Consider the following 17856-nt stretch of genomic DNA (forward strand, 5'->3'; position numbering starts at 1 on the left):
CAATTTAAATTCAAGTTTCCATTTGCTAGAAAGAGGAATTGTGAGAAAGGATCTAAGTATAAGTTCTTATCTTTAATTAGCCAGTTATTAGAATTCAGTATTGAAGTTCACATGCAGAAAATAATTGAATGTTGACATATTTAATGAGAAAAATAGATTAAACATGTTTATATAAATTTAGTTTTAGAAACATTTAATTTACTAATTAGAATTTTTAAATAGGAAGGTACAAAATGCACATGTTAAAGAATACATTTTAAAATATTTAACTATAAAATTATTTTAAAATTACATGTAAACTAATGATGAATTACAAAGCTTTTGTCATATAAAAATTCTGATCTTTGTACTTGAAAAAAGCAAAAAATGAAATTAAGGGTGAAGTGCTTTTGTTAGTAGTATTTTGTTTTCTCTATACGTAACATGAAAATTTGAGGAAGCATCTTGCAATGAGAAATATACGTATTTGTTAGTTTATTCACTAGATATTCAGCATATTTTATATGCTAGAAACTGTGGTAGTTGCCGGTTTTACATTGAGTAAAAAAACAAATGGTTTCTGCACTTAAGGATCTCAATATCTAGTATGGGAGGTGGAGGACACAAATCAAATATATAACTGCAAATTCTGCTAAGTGTCATTAAGTAAAGAAATGGAGCAAGAGACCAAAGGAATCTGAAGGATCTATGTGTTACTCAATGGTGGCCACTTGGGGGAATGACTTTTGAGCTGAGATCTCAAGGATCCAAGCCAGGTCAGGAACAGGCAGGGAGCATTCCAATGAAGAAAATGGCATATGGGAAGGCCACGAGGCAAGAAAGCATCTAGACAGAGGAGGCAGTATGGCTGGAGGACAGTGTCCACAGAATAGTTACCCACAGATTTGACGGCTGACTGGATGAATGAATGGTAGCAGAAGTAATGTTTTAACAGCAGGATAGCAAAATGGCTCTCTCCAACTACAGAACATTTGATTTTTCAGCGGCCACCTCTCATTCCATTTCAACGTGGGCTGGGATTTGTCTTATTTACCTGTCCTTCCATAGATTATTAAACAGTTTTAACCTTTCAAAATATTCGGTTAAAATGGCTGAACACATCTAATAGTCACCCGGTAGCCGAGAAAATTAAAAAATAGTTGGGGGAATATCTTAGGCGTTGAGTCTCTCAGAGGCTGACATTTTGGTTGGCTTTCTTTAGAAAGCCAAGCATGCAGTGTGTGGTTTGTAGTCAGTGACTGAGAAGAGAAATGTAGCTTGTCACCTGGTAGCATCTCTGACTGATCTCTGAGCTGTCTGCCCTCCCTGCTCTCCTTCTCATTTTCCTGTGGACATGAATGTTAAGTTCCTAGATGATGCCTCAGACCTCAAACTGTCTATCCAGATGGTGATGGAATTCTAAGAAAACTTTGAGTCCAAGTGGCCGCAACTAAACCATCTTAAGTAAGACATGTTAAAGTAGGTTCTAGGGACTTCCCAGGTGGCACAGTGGTTAGAATCCGCCTGCCAATGCAGGGGACACGAGTTCCCAGCCCTGGTCCGGGAAGATTCCGCATGCCGCGGAGCAACTAAGCCCGTGCGCCACAACTACTGAGCCTGCGAGCCGCAACTACTGAAGCCCGTGCGCCTAGAGCCCTTGCTCTGCAACAAGCCACTGCAATGAGAAGCCCGCATACCACAACAAGAGCAGCCCCCGCTCACCACAACTAGAGAAAGCCCACAATGAAGACCAAACACAGCCAAAAAAAAAAAAAAAAAAAAATGTAGGTTCTAAACTTTTTTTCACTTCCAGCTTTGGCACATTTTGAAACTTTTAATCTAACTCTGAGGTTTCGGAAGTTTTCTCGCCTTCTGGCAGCCTTTCTTTTAAAATATGCTGGTTATTTGAGTGGTGGTCATTTGAGGTTTTATCTGTCTGTCATCTGGCTGTTTTTTGCTAAGGGGATATGTGCTTAATCGTGTCACTCTTTCATTGAACAGATCCTTTTTTAGTGCCATATGTGTCTCTGTGTTAGTTGCTGATCATAGAGTAGAGAGTGAAACATCCTTGGTGTGGGAGACATCAAGCAACTAAACAAACATGTAATTAGAGATTGTGTTAAGTGCTATGAGGAAAAGGAGAGGGTGCTTTGAGAGGACAGCTTTGTGAGTTGCTTTGGATTGGCTCCTCAGGGAAGGAGTGTCTGTATAGGTGGTTTAGGTGGAACTCTGAAAGGTAAGGAGTAGTTAGCAAAGGAGTTAGAGGGCTAATGGAAGGTCCTAAGGCCGTTATCTCCCACAGACGTAGATTATTTTTATTCTAAAATGGAAGATTATATGTACTACTGAGTTCTAGCTTACTACTATTCACCATGTAAGGTGGGCCTAAAACAAAATCTTGATTTATAGAATTACTGTTGAGATTGTGTGGGAAGATGTCTGCTCACCTGCCTTTAAGTGTGACAGAGATCAGTATGAAATGAGTGCTAAGTGATTTCATTCAATGTATAATGACTGTGTGTTTGCTTAGTATTTCTTTACCTTGTAACTCAATGCTGGCAACTTGAAGAACCTTTGAGTCAGTGAAGGAAATGAAAACCGACACTGTTGGATGTTGCAAGGTTAAGAGAACACATGACAGGCCAAGGGAAGTTAAAAAGAAGCAGAAGGGGGCTTCCCTGGTGGCACAGTGGTTGAGAGTCCGTCTGCCGATGCAGGGGACACGGGTTCGTGCCCCGGTCCAGGAAGATCCCACATGCCGTGGAGCGGCTGGGGTCGTGTGCCATGGCCGCTGAGCCTGCACGTCCGGAGCCTGTGCTCCGCAACGGGAGAGGCCACAACAGTGAGAGGCCCGCGTACAGCAAAAAAAAAAAACAAAAAAAAAGCAGAAGGAAGAGGGAGTAAGATGGAAAGAGGGCTGGGTCGTTAGTTGTAGTTATATAATTGTAAGGTCTTATGTTCTTATTACTTCATGATTGATTCAGTGCTTATATGTGAAAGTGTTGTCCATACCAGTGAATTTTGAAGCTTTTCTCAGTTTGATCAGATTTGCTCTAATTTTATCTTAAGCAGAATAATTTGGCTAATGATCAATGTGGGCAGCTCACTGTATTTCACTAGAGTAATAGGTGTGTGTGGCCCAGGAAAGAGCCTAGAAGACAAGTTCTCCACTCTTTCTGAGGTGCTTTTTCTACCTTTAAGTCTTCTAAAAACCACAGAGAGCTATACCATTTCCTCATCTTAAACATGTTAGAGAACTGCAAAAGGAAAAGGTAGACGTGGTTATCTACCAATTTGTTTAGAGATGACTCGTTTTTTAAACAGGAAGTTAGTTTTCAAATATTATCTGTGATAAAGGCTAAAAGTATCTAGATTGTATCAGTTCACACTGAGAGTCGCATAGAGAATAAGACATTCAAAACCTTTAGGATTGTCTGACTTCGGGGAAGGGGACTGAAACAAAAAACAAAAACAAGCCCAACTAGAAATGGGTCTTCACTTTTCCCTTATATAGTCAGAAAATCTTTTTCTCCTTTTATGCCTAAATAGGGAACATATGATGACATTATTTTGCTTTGTTTCTCGTGTCAGTAACCATTTTAAACTGCATTTGCCTTTCATATGATTCTTTTTCTCAAAATGTTAATGTTTCAATGAATTTTGGATGATTGCAAATGATTCTCCATGTTTAGTCAGGGCCTTTACAGCTTATTTGATCAGAATTAAATAATATATCTATGTAAATCCAATTGACAAAGCTTTGTTATTTTAGCAAAATATTATGCATGCCCCAAAGCAAAAATTAAAAAAAATAAGATAAAATGTTATAAGCTTAATGAAGGATAAAAATTTATGTTATCTTCATTGAGGAATTATCTCCTTTAAGGGATATAGGTGCCATGATAGTATTTCTGACCACACTTTGTTTTCTACTCAACCTTACCGATGTGGATGATGACACTGCAAGTTACATTTAAAAAAATGATGACAGGGCTTCCCTGGTGGCGCAGTGGTTGAGAGTCCGCCTGCTGATGCAGGGGACGCGGGTTCGTGCCCCGGTCCGGGAGGATCCCACATGCCGCGGAGTGGCTAGGCCCATGAGCCATGGCCGCTGGGCCTGCACGTCCGGAGCCTGTGCTCTGTAGCGGGAGAGGCCACAGCAGTGAGAGGCCCGCGTACCGCAAAAAAAAAAAAAAAAAATGATAACACTGTTAGCAGTATCCTTTTTTAAAAGCACCTAGGGCAATTGATTAGAAAGTGTCATTGTACATATTTCCTTTCCTTTGTACCATTGCCAAAACTGTACATTGTCATAGCCTACTGTTCTCTACACTGCTTACTATCAAATTGGGATGTACTCAACACAGTTCTATATTACAACTGTATTTAAAATCCAAGTGCATGGTTCTTAAATGTAAAATGACAATTTCATACGTTTTACAGAAAACGCATGTTTCAGAAGAGATGGGTGAAATTTGATGGCCTTAGCATTTCTTATTACAATAACGATAAGGTAAGTACGTTTTACAGTTTTCAAAGATTGTCCTATGCATGCTGAGTGTACGTCAATAAACTAAGCACGTGATTTGGTCTTTAAGAATAGGAGTTGGATTATCATCATGAAAAGAATTTGCATAGGATAAAACACTTAACTCTTTCCATAGTTTAACTTTTCCCAGACATATAAAATTGGGATTTTTTAAAACTTAAGTATCTAACAATTATTTATGGAATATCTCCTACGAACTACGGGATTTGCTATACGTGATGTGCAGATACATAAGAAATTGCCTTTATCCTAGAGGGTGCTCAAAAATGTTTACAAAATGACACCACAAGTAGAAAATGGCAAAGCAAGGAGAGGTTATTTTGTCCTCTGGAAGGGGTGTGGAAGAATCAAGGAACGCTTCTTGCATGAGATTTCTAATGTCCATGAATTTTGAAGAAAGAAGAATGTTTGTACGTAGAGAAACTAGAAAGAACAGGACTTGATAGCAGAGAGAACAATGAGATGCCCAGATTCTCTGATTGGAAAATAGAGTATGTTCGGGAGACTAGTGGGAGATGAAGCTGAGAAGGTTGTGTTTGGAGTTAGAGCACACCGAATATCTTGATGTGCAAGTGGTTACAATATATTCTTTAGGCAGTTGAGTCTTAACATGATACTATTTTGATCATGTCCTTCTCCTTAGGGATGAGAATGTCTTTATTCTTAGGAGATGTAGGCTTAAATATTTAGGGGTGAAGTGTCATTATATATGCAAATGTCTTTCAAATGTTACCTATCTATATATACCCTCTCTATATGTATATTTATATATATATATGTGTGTATATATATATATGCACACATGCATAGCTAGGTAAAACAAAAAATAGCAATGTTAACAACTGTCCACTTGAGGTTATGAGTGTTCCTTGTACTAATCTTTCAAATTCTATGTGTTTGAAAATTTCCTTAATTAAAAAGTTGCAACTAATAAATAGACCGTATTTTTTGTTAGTTAAAATCATATAATTTTACAATCTTAACTATATACATTCTTTTAATATATTGATTTAACACTTAACCACATCCTCTTATTTATAGTTTATAATCTAATATTATCTTCTCATTATTTAGTGATTTTTTCACTGCCTAATATTGGTGTTATTGGTGGCTCAAATAGAGATTTAGATTCCCTTTCATGTATTGATTATTCAATGCTACAAGAAAGAAGAGCGTATGCTTTTAGACAAAGTAATACATGCTGCATGCTACAACACTAAGAATAACAGAAAGTTTAGAGAAGTATTCATTGGTTTCTCTTTGCAGTGATCCCGCTAAAGCATCAGACAGGTTTAAACACACCTCTTTGACATTTGCGAGATATGAGATGAACATTTTTAAAAGCTAGTTTTCTGCCTTAGCTATTGTTTCTAGTTTGCTTGTTCATTTGAATCTTGAGACAATTTCTGTAACCAAGGGTGGGTAAAATATAGTCTCTGTATCTGATGCAATCTGACCTCTGGTTTTCTTTAGCACCTGTGCCCTTCTCTGGTTTGCTTGAAATGAGGAAGAAAACTATTCTGTGCCATCAGGCTCTGTTGGTGTTGATATCATTATCATTCAGGAGAGAGAATTTCTAGTGTCTCTGTCCAACCAGACTCACTCCCTTTGTCCTTTGAAAGCTCATCTCAACTGTAGTGAGGAGCTGAGCACCCATCCACCCTGATGCAATAAAAACGATGCAGCCTTGGTTTTAAATTGAGATAAAAAGTTTGTTAAGATGAATTATTACAAATTCTTTACCTTCACATTAAAATTAAAAAAAAAATTCAAATTGTTGTTTCCTATGGCATTTCGTTCCTTTAGTACTCAGATGAGTGGTTTCATGTTGGCCAAAAAACCCCAAAACACTAGGATGGGTGTTTCCTAAAAGGAGACGTGGTTTCTGTTGTGACCCTTCTGGCAAAAGGGATGGATTGGTGGACTGGGAAGAGGGGATTTCAAGGCCAGTGAACAGAGAGCATAAGTGTGGCCATAGCTTCTATCTCAGCTGGGTGTGCAGTTTTTGTGGTCCTGTGCACCAAGGAGTTATGTCTTCCAGTGTTTAAATGTGCACTTGAGAAGCCTGTGGTTGGGCTTTCAGGAGGTAGTTTGCAGAGTTGCCTGTTCCCCTAGTTTTCTTCTGCTTTCCTCAGTGCTGCTCAATCATGTCTCAGCAAGGCCTTTTCATTGTATTACTGAAAATGGCATCATCCCAACAGCCTTGATATCTGGTCACCTGCCAAGAGATCTCACTCACCCCTGTTCTCACTCAGCTGGGGGCAGAATTGCCCTGTGGTCATTTCATTGCCTGAAAGTGGTAGATAAATGGCCAGCTTGACCTAGATATCTGTTTATTATAGGCTCAAGGGATGCTTTAGAATTTCTTTCCTTAAGGAAAATTTCACACGCTGAAAAATGTAGTCATTTTGAGCCTAGTGTCATTTAGTTTAGTTTTTTTTTCTTTTCCTGTTTTGTCTTTATTGTGTGTTAGAATGGAAATGTAAAATCAACTCTACAGTGTTAAAAATTTTGAGATTTATCTTAGAATCTCAGAAAAGCTTATAGGTGAGCCATTAGAGAAACTACAACTTCCTGAGGTTACAGTAGCATAGTATTTCGCTTCTTAAGTACATTTTTATCACTTCTGGGGAATTTATTTTTCTATTACTCTTCCATAAGTACTAACGTTAAACAACATCATTATTGTAGGCATGTTGGTGAGTTGTTATGTTTTTAAGGAATTTTTTTTTTTATCTCTTTGAAGAGATCTAGAAGAAGGAAAATCTCCTTTTTAAAATTCCTGTGTCTTTCTCTACAATGCTGCTTCATTTTTTCCTCTACTGAAAAATGGGTTAATGGTAACGTTTTATTCAACATATATTTAATTATCTCACTAGAGATGTATTTTTGTAAGCTCCTCTAATTCTTAGGCAAACTACAGTTTGACAGTGGATCACCTGGGGGATAAAGTGTAAATAAATGTTTCTGGATTTTTCACCGTCTGGACTCAGCCACTACAAACTTACAGCCAGAGGGACTGTATCACTGTCCCCAAAGGTGCTGTGCCCCTTTGAATCTCTCAGGTTGCCTGACAATGGGAAGACATTCTCTCCCTCCTGTCAATTCCTAGAGCACTTCCTGGTCTAATATTGCCATTATAACCCACTTGCATTTATTGGGTTTTCTTTGTTAAGCCAATCATGTCACGTGTTTCTTTGCAGTGACCTTTATCAACAGTGTCTTGGTACAACTGTGGAGAACTTGTGTGTCTTTTCCTGTATTTTCACCTCCATGGTTTTGCTCTTCCCTCTGACTCTCATTAGCCATTACCATCCATGAAAATCCTGTGCAAACTTTAAGACCCATCCTGTTCTCCTCCTCCATGAATGTTTCCTTTATTCTCTTCAACTATGACATTTGAATAATAATATGCAGGAAAGGGGAGAGGGAAAACAAGCTGAAAGTAGGGAGGCAAATCAGGAGAGTGTGCAGTAAATCAGGCATTGATTTATCAGGGTGTAGGCTGTATAGGCCAGTGGAGGTGTTTAAAAAAATGAATTTCGAAAAATACTAAAAATGAGCTGTCGGCGTTTGTATAATTGTGATTGATTGGACATAGGATTCATTCATTCAGAAAATAAGCAATACTGATTATGTGAAAGGTAATGGAGAAAATAGATGTAAGATGCACAGTCAGTTTGGAAAGACTGTACTGATCAGATGATCCCACAGTAAATATAAAGAATTATCATTTAAATTAGAATTAGTAATTGCTATAGAGGAAAGTACAGGTTACTGTTAAATTAGGGTTATCTGACTGGGTGAGGATGAGGGGCCTGAGAGAAGAGACTGGTCAGAGGGCTTTCTTCAGAGCATATATTCATGCTGAAATAGGAAAGATGTAGAGGCAGTAAGTATGTGAAAATGGGTATGAAAAATGGTTCCTTGCAGAACAGAGTATGTAGAGTCACTGGACTGAGCAGAACCACAATGTATTCATAGAACTTCAGTAAAGCTAATGTGACTAGAAAGAATCAGGAACTGGTAGGGAGCAAATTGACCATGTAGATGTCAGAAGAGTCCCAGGTTATGTGGGTACAAAAGAGAAGTACAAGTCAAAGGCTACTCTATTGAAGACTGACCAGAAGAATGATATTTTTATGGACAGATATAGAGGAAGGGTATGTTTCCAGGAGGTAATTCAGTTTAAAAGTTTGAGGTGCTTATGGGACAGTTATATGTCCCATTGATGATTCAAAATACGGGAGTGGAGTTGATGGAAATGGACAAGGAAGGAAGGAAGGGACAGATTTTAGAATTCTCCACATAAATTTGCTAGTTGAAATAGTAAGAAGGTATTTTTTTTTTCCTTAGGGACAGAAGATAAAACCAAAAACATGGAAAATAAGGAGGAGAAAAAGTTATTTTGTTAGTACTTATTCCTTGACCTCCCTCCCCTTTTTCCAGGAAGTTGCCCCCTCATCTTCCTAAGTCACAGTTCAAGTATCTTACTTGATTTTGGCTGCTTGAGAGGATAAAGGAAAGCCTTCATGGTGTTGTTATTGAAGATGGCATTAAAGAATGGATAGGATTTTGAGGGATACATAAAGGCAGGAATGGGAGTTAGAGTAGAAGAAACTGTCAAATAACTAAGAGGGAATACCATGAGAGTATAGTGTATCTCTTCAACTGGCAGAGGAGAAACTTCCCAGTAGACTGCCATGTTGCTCGCAGTAACTGTCTTTTACCCATCTGCTATTGTATGGCTGGAGTTTGCCGTTGGGAGGAATGTGAACTTGACCCTTGTGATCTGCATGGAATGGTTTAGTGCATTCTTCTCCTAACCAGTTGTTTCAGATACTTGGGACCCGGGTCAAAAGTGATGGTTCCATGGATGATGGAAAGGAATTGTAGAAGAAACCCCATGAAGTTGTGTCTAAACTCTTTTGACAGTAAGACCTTTCATGATGTGGCCTTGATTTATGTTTTCAGCCTCATCTCTTTTGACTCGACACTGCAGCTCCTCTCACTTCTCTACTTTACACCTCTGTTATTCAGTCTTTCTGGCCAGGATACCCCCTGCCCCCTCACTTATCTATTTGGTTAACTTAAGGTTTCTTAAAGTCAGGTTCAAATGTCACTATTTCTGTGAAAATACCTCTGACCTTTTGTCAGCAGAATTGAGAACTCTCATCTTCGTACTCTTACTTCCCATGTCTTGTACTCTTTTTAAACTTTTTTCTCATTTGGTTAGTTGGTTTTTCATTTTGAGGCCACTTGAACATATAAATACTGTTGGAATTTTCTTTCCAACACAGGGCCCAGTAAATGTTACACTCTTAGTAAATAGTTGAAATTATGGGGGCGATGATTATGCCAGTTGTTTTAGGAGGGTCCAGGAAAATGCAGACGGAGAAAATTATCAAGAGTCTTAAGAATGACTTTCTTGAGCAAAATTGTTATAGGTATATGCCAATTGCAAAGAGCCGAATCCATGTTTTTTCACTCTTCAGTCACTGGAGAATAAAAAGTGATGCAGTGGAGATTAAGGTCTTCATTACCAGAGCATTGAGTAATATGGGTTAATTGATACAATCCAACAGTCTGGTTTCTTAGATAATATTCTTGTTCACAATATGTAGCAGTAGTTTTGAATTGGTGTAGTTACAGTACCTGTGATGGCCAGCAGATGCCTGCAAACACCATAAAATCATTTTGACCAGATTGTTTCAAAGAACATACCACTGTTTTTGTAACTATGTATTGCTGGTCTGCTATGTTGTTTGTATGTGAGTCATTGTCTCTTAATTGCAGATGAAGAGAAAAGTGAAAAGACATCTCACTTGGAAGGGGCACTTAATATTTTCCTTTCTGGGGACTTAAGTGTATATAAGGATATATGCTATTTATATGTGATTTTAAAATTTTAGATTGAAATTATGAAAGAGAAGCACTTATAAATATCTTGCCATTCTATTTTTGATAAAGGGAATTTTATTTTAATATTTCTTCTTTATGGATCTTTTTCTCTAACCAATACAGGAGAAGTATTCAAAAGGAATAATTCCCCTTTCTGCTATATCTACGGTACGAGTTCAAGGAGACAACAAATTTGAAGTTGTTACAACACAAAGAACTTTTGTTTTTAGAGTAGAAAAAGAAGGTAAGATTCTTTCTTTATCCCTATAAAAAGAGAGACATTAATTTCTGACCAATCATAAGATTTAATAAACCAGTTAAGCTAGAAATGTCAGACAATCTTTAAATATGTTACTTTTAAATTATTTACATTTTATATTAATTTTTTGAATGCCATTATATTAAAACATAAACACATTGACAAGTCATTGTTGTTTGTTCACTGTTCTTTCATGCAACAAATATTTAGTGTGAATCTACTAAGTGCCAAGGCCTCTTCTAAATTTGGTGTATATAGCAGTGAAGAAAAGTAGATAAAAATCTCTGCTCTTATGGAGCTCACTTTTAGTTGTTGATAATGCAAAATAGTTATTCAATGTGGAAAAATAATTTTTCTAACAATTAAAACATTGGTTTTGTGAAGTTTATGTATGGCCTATTTTTACGATCAAACAGGCATGACAATCATTTTAAGATCGATTTTGGAGTATCTTTTATGTTTCTTGAGTTTTTTTCACCTGTATCATCTGCTGTGGGTCACTTGATGGTGAAAATTGATCTAAAGATGGCACATGGTTTGTGGATGGAGTCTAAACCTTTAAATCTTCTCTGACTCTTTTTTCTGGGGTGGGGGAGATGGGGAAGGGAGAGACAGGCAAATTAAAATTCTCTGTTGTAACTTCGATTGACTCTCAGTATATCAGTACTACTTTTAAATAATGTAAATAAGGCCATCTTCATTAACTAAAGAATTAGAATTTTAACTTAAAGCATCTTTTATTTTAGTAGAGATGATAACTTGATTTTAAAAAGTACTTCTTGGTACTTAATTATTTGAATAATAGTGGTATGGAAAAATTACTGAATATGTGATATTTGCTAAACGCTTCATTTTCCCAATAGTCTCATGAGGTTTGTAGGTAGTACAGTTATTATCCTATTTTACACATGTAAGTATTTACCTTTTATAAACTACAACAGTATTAGAAATTATGGGGCAATTTTTTTTTAATTGCTGGATTCCTAGAACATATGCCAATGCATGGCACATGGAAAGCACTCAATAAATACTGTATGTCACTGAAAAGTTTCCATTATTACTTGGGATAATCAGTAAATGGATAAGTCCCAACTGCTGCTCACACTGCAGCAAATTTTTTCAAACTGTGAGTCACTCACTGTCAATTTGTGAGATCAGCGTAGTGGTTTCTGATGGTTCCCCCAAAGTCCCACAAAACAAAAACCAAACAAATATAAAATACAGCAGAATAAGGAATATCAAAGTGCACTGCCTACAGTAAGTGTTAAGTCTCATAGTGTGAAACGTACCTATGTATATACTGCCCAGGTGTAACGTAAGAAGTGTTTCTCACTTGACTTGCTATTTAAAAACAAATGTCAAGAACTGTAGCCTAGAGCTGGGGTTGGTAAACTGGCCTGTAACCTGAATCTGGCCCGCTGCTTGTTTTCGTAAGTACAATCTTATTAGACCCCAGCCACTCTCATTCATTTATGTTGCCTTATGGCTGCTTCTGTGCCTTAGTGGCAGTGCTGAGTAGTTGCTGCAGACTGTATGGCCAGGAACGCCTGGGATATTTGCTCTCTGACCCTTTATAGAAAAGTTTGCCAGCCCCTGTCCTAGAGTATTTGATATTGACATATGTATTATGACTCAAATGCCTGAAATTCAGAAAATTATCCACAGTTGTGATACTCGATATGAGACTCTTTTTTGAAATCACAGTTTCTCTTTTTCTGTATTTTCTTAAAACACATGGCATTGCTCCTCTCGACTGGCTATCAGAATGGTCAGTCCTTATGCTCTGGTCTCCACTGCCCGAGCTGACTGCCTGTTTTTTGAGGTGCTTATCCTCTTCCCGTTGGCTTCTCATAGGGAAATTCACATATGCCACAGAGTCTGCATTTTAGGCTAGACATAATAAAGCTTCGACTTGTGTGAAAATCTGTTTAGCCATATTTACTTGTGGCGGTTACAAATTAAACAGACACATTTTATTTAAAGAAAATGTATCAACCCACACATGTTTAAAAGTTACATGTTTACGATGGACCAGTAAGTCCCTCCCCGGTATATAGTTCATCTTTATGATGTAAACTTAGTATATGGAGGGGGTGGAATCAAGATAGTGGTGTGGGAAGACATGGAGTTAGCATCTCCCCACAACTAGGGCGCCTGCCAGCCGCTGGTGGGGGACCCTGATGCCCAAGGAGATGGGAGGAACCGCCAAGTGAACTGGTAGGATGTGGGGTGAGTGAGGGGGGAGGAGAAGTGGAGGCCAGACAGGATTGGCACCCCTGAGGCTGGGGAGAGCAGGAGAGGCAGGCAGGAGGGGCCTTCCGGGAGGAGCGAGAGAGGAGCCAAGGGCGATCGCCTGGTCCACTCGATCCCGGGGTGACCCACTTCAGACCTAGGGACACATACACACTAAAAGTGAAGGGATGGGAAAAGATATTCCATGCAAATGGAAATCAAAAGAAAGCTGGAGTAGCAATACTCGTGTCCTATAAAATAGACTTTAAAATAAAGACTGTTAGAAGGGATAAGGAAGGACACTACATAATGATCAAAGGATCAATCCAAGAAGAAGATATAACAATTATAAATGTTTGTGCACCCAACATAGGAGCACCTCAATACATAAGGCAAATGATAACAACCATGAAAGGAGAAATCGACAGTAACACAATAATAGTAGGGGACTTTAACACGCCACTTATACCAATGGACAGATCATCCAAACAGAAAATAAATAAGGAAACACAAGCTTTAAATGATACAATACACCACATAGATTTAATTGATATTTATAGAAAATTCCACCCAAAAGCAGCAGAATACACTTTCTTCTCAAGTGCACATGGAACAGTCTCCAGGATAGATCACATCTTGTATCACAAATAAAGCCTTGGAAAATTTAAGAAAATTGAAATTGTATCAAGCATCTTTTCTGACCACGCTATGAGACTGGAGATCAATTACAGGAAAAAAACTAAAAAACATAAATACGTGGAGGCTAAACAGTGCACTACTAAATAATGAAGAGATCACTGAAGAAATCAAAGAAGAAGTTAAAAAATACATAGGGGGCTTCCCTGGTGGCGCAGTGGTTGAGAGTCTGCCTGCCGATGCAGGGGACATGGGTTCGTGCCCCGGTCCGGGAAGATCCCACATGCCACGGAGCGGCTGGGTCTGTGAGCCATGGCCACTGAGCCTGTGCATCCAGAGCCTGTGCTCCGCAGCGGGAGAGGTCACAACAGTGAGAGGCCCACATACCGCAAAAAAACAAACAAAAAAGAACATAGGAACAAATGACAATGAAAATACAACAACCCAAAACCTATGGTATGCAGCAAAAGCAGTTCTAAGAGGGAAGTTTATAGCAATTCAATCTCACCTGAAGAAAGAAGAAAAATCTCAAATAAACAATCTAACCCTTAAAACAGCTAGAGAAAAAAGAACAAAGAAAACCCAAAGTCAGTAGAAGGAAAGAAATCATGAAGATCAGAGCAGAAATAAATGAAATAGAAATGAAGAAAACAAGAGCAAAGATCAATAAAACTAAAAGCTGGTTCTTTGAGAAGATAAATGAAATTAATAAACCCTTGCACAGACTCATCAAGAAAAAATAGGAGAGGACACAAATCAATAAAATTAGAAATGAAAAAGGAGAAATCACAACTGACACTGCAGAAATACAAAGGATTATAAGAGAATACTGCAAACAACTACATGGCAATAAAATGGACAACCGTGAAGAAACGGACAAATTCTTAGAAAGGTACAATTTTCCAAGACCGAACCAGAAAGGATTAGAAAATATAAACAGACCTATCACAATGAAAGTGAAACCGTAATTAAAAATCTTCCAACAAACAAAAGTCCAGGACCAGAGGGCTTCACAGGCGAATTCTATGAAACATTTAGAGAACAACTAACACCAGTCCTTCTCAAACTCTTCCAAAAAATTGCAGAGGGAGAAACAATCCCAAATTCATTCTACGAAGCCACCATCACCCTGATACAAAACCAGAAAAAGGTCTCACAAAAAAAGAAAATTATAGACCAATATCACTGATGAACATAGATGCAAAAATCCTGAACAAAATACTAGCAAACAGAATCCAACAGTACATTAAAAGGATCATACACCATGATCAAGTGGGATTTATCCCAGGGATGCAAGCATTCTTCAATATATGCAAATCAAACATTGTGATACACCACATTAACAAATTAAGGAATAAATACCATATGATCATCCCAATAGATGCAGAAAAAGCTTCTGACAAAATTCAATACCCATTTATGATGGATGAAAACTCTCCAGAAAATGGGCATAGAGGGAACCTACCTCCACATGATAAAGACCATATATGACAAACCCATAGCAAGCAACATACACAGTGGTGAAAAACTGAAAACATTTCCACTAAGGTCAGGAAAAGGACAAGGATGTCCACTCTCGCCACTCTTATTCAACATAGTTTTGGAAGTCCTAGCCACGACAATCAGAGAAGAAAAAGAAATAAAAGGAATACAAATTGGAAAAGAAAACTATCACTGTTTGCAGATGACATGATACTATACATAGAAAATCCTAAAGATGCCACCAGAAAACTACTCTAACTAATCAATGGATTTGGTAAGGTTGCAGGATATAAAATTAATGCACAGAAATCTCTGTCATTCCTCTACACCAACAATGAAAAATCAGAAAGAGAAATCAAGGACACACTCCTGTTTACCACTGCAACAAAAAGAAAAAAATACCTAGGAATAAACCTCCCTGAGGAGACAAAAGTCTTGTACTCAGAAAATTATAAAATACTGATGAAAGAAATCAAAGATGACATAAACAGATGAAGAAATATACCATGTTCTTGGATTGGAAGAATCAATATTGTGAAATGACTATACTACCCAAAGCGATCTACAGATTCAATACAATCCCTGTCAAATTACCAATGGCATTCTTCACAGAATTAGAACAAAAAATTTTGCAATTCATATGGAAACACAAAAGACCCCGAATAACCAAAGCAATCCTGAAAAAGAAAAATGGAGTTGGAGGAATCAGGCTCCCCAACTTCAAACTGCACCTCAAAGCTACAGTAATCCAGACAGTATGGTACTGGCACAAAAACAGAAATATAGATCAATGGTACAGGATAGACTGCCCAGAGATAAATCCACGCACATATTGTCACCAAATTTACAACAAAGGAGGATAGAACATACAGTGGAGAAAAGACAGCCTCTTCAATAAGTGGTGCTGGGAAAACTGGACAGCTACATGTAAAAGAATGAAATTAGAACACTACCTAACACCATACACAAAAATAAACTCCAAGTGTATTAAAGACCTAAATATAAGACCAGACACTATAAAAGTCTTAGAGGAAAACATAGGAAAAACACTCTTTGACATAAACCACAGCAAGATCTTTTTTTACCCACCTCCTAGAGAAATGGAAATAAAAACAAAAATAAACAAATGGGACCTAATTAAACTTAAAAGCTTTTGCACAGCAAAGAAACCATAAACAAGACAAAAAGGCACCCCTCAGAATTCGAGAAACTATTTGCAAACGAATCAACAGACAAAGGATTAATCTCCAAAATATACAAATAGCTCATGGAGCTCAATAGCAAAAGAACAAACAATCCAATTAAAAAATGGGCAGAAGACCTAAAGACATTTCACCAAGGAAGACATACAGATGGCCAAGAGGCACATGAAAAGACGCTCAACATCACTAATTATTCGAGAAATGCAAATCAAAACTACAATGAGGTATCACCTCATGCTGGTGAGAATGGCCATCATCAGAAAATCTAGAAACAATAAATACTAGAAAGGGTGTGTTGGAAAGGAAACCCCCCTGCACCGTTGGTGGAAATGTAAATTGATGCAACCACCATGGAAAACAGTATGGAGTTTCCTTAAAAAACTAAAAATAGAACTACCATATGACCCAGTAATCCCACTACTAGGCATATGCCCTGAGAAAACCATAATTCAAAAAGAGACACATACCACAGTGTTCATTGCAGCACTATTTACAATAGCCAGGATGTGGAAGCAACCTAAATGTCCACTGACAGATGAATGGATAAGGAAGATGTGGCACATATATACAATGGAATATTACTCAGCCATAAAAAGAAGTGAAATTGAGTTATTTGTAGTGAGGTGGAAGTACCTACAGTCTGTCATACAGAGTGAAGTAAGTCAGAAAGAGAACAACAAATACCATATGCTAACACATATATATGGAATCTATGAAAAAAAATGGTACTGATGAACCTAGTTGCAGGGAAGGAATAAAGAGGTAGACATAGAGAATGGACTTGATGACATGGGGTGGGAGGGTGAAGCTGGGGCGAAGTGAGAGTAGCATCAACATATATACACTACTGAATGTAAAATAGTTGGCTGGTGGGAAGCAGAAGCACAGCGCAGGGAGGTCGGGTCAGTGCTTTGCGGTGACCTAGAGGGGTGGGATAGGGAGGATAAGAGGGAGGCTCAAGTGGGAGGAGATACGGGGACATATGTAAGCATATGGCTGATTCACTTTGGTGTACAACAGAAACTAACACAGTATTGTGAAGCAATTATACTCCAATAAAGATCTATTAAACAAAAAAAACACTTTATGAACCTTAGTATGAATTATTGTTTGTTAAATAAGTATTCGGTGTTTAATTTTTGAAACCATGAAAATACTGCTTCAGTGAAAACTGAGACTGTCAACATAGAATTAATGAATATGCTGTTTTCATTGAAAGTCATTTTTACATAGTAACAACTCACATTTTTAAAGATAAGTGTATAAGGGTGTGTGTATGTGTATGTATGTGTATATGTATATATATGTAAATGGCACATGTGTCTATATATTTGGTATGGAACCTTCAACAAGATACTATATGTATTTTATTAAGTTTTTTTTTATTCCTCCTTCTATGTATACAAATGGTTGATTATTTTTTATTTGGTGGACACTGAGAAATCAACCATAGTGGCTTATGAAAAACTTGACTTAATGAACTTTAAGCCTAATTAAACTTTGCTTCAATCTAATCAAGAAGCAAAATCAAAGTTTAGAGCAGAAGGGGGCAGTAGTTTGACATCGTAACAGAGATGAATTCTTCATTTTTGGTGAAAAGTATCTGAGTGACCTAA

At 37.7% G+C, this 17856-nt stretch overlaps 1 protein-coding gene across 7 annotated transcripts in view; it reads left to right on the forward strand.

Moving 5' to 3' along the window:
- ARAP2 (ArfGAP with RhoGAP domain, ankyrin repeat and PH domain 2) overlaps positions 1 to 17856 on the forward strand; it is a 196234-nt gene that overhangs the window by 48175 nt on the left and 130203 nt on the right. For all 7 annotated transcript variants that reach the window (XM_027103196.1, XM_027103193.1, XM_027103192.1 and 4 more), the window contains 2 exons: positions 4423 to 4492; positions 10553 to 10673. In XM_027103196.1, coding sequence (XP_026958997.1) covers positions 4423 to 4492; positions 10553 to 10673 — 191 coding nt within the window. The remainder of the gene's footprint in view (positions 1 to 4422; positions 4493 to 10552; positions 10674 to 17856) is intronic.

Source organism: Aethalodelphis obliquidens, unplaced genomic scaffold (genome assembly GCF_003676395.1).
Source record: "Aethalodelphis obliquidens isolate GAN/ISIS:26980383/991018 unplaced genomic scaffold, ASM367639v1 scaffold6, whole genome shotgun sequence".
NCBI lineage: Eukaryota > Metazoa > Chordata > Mammalia > Artiodactyla > Delphinidae > Aethalodelphis > Aethalodelphis obliquidens.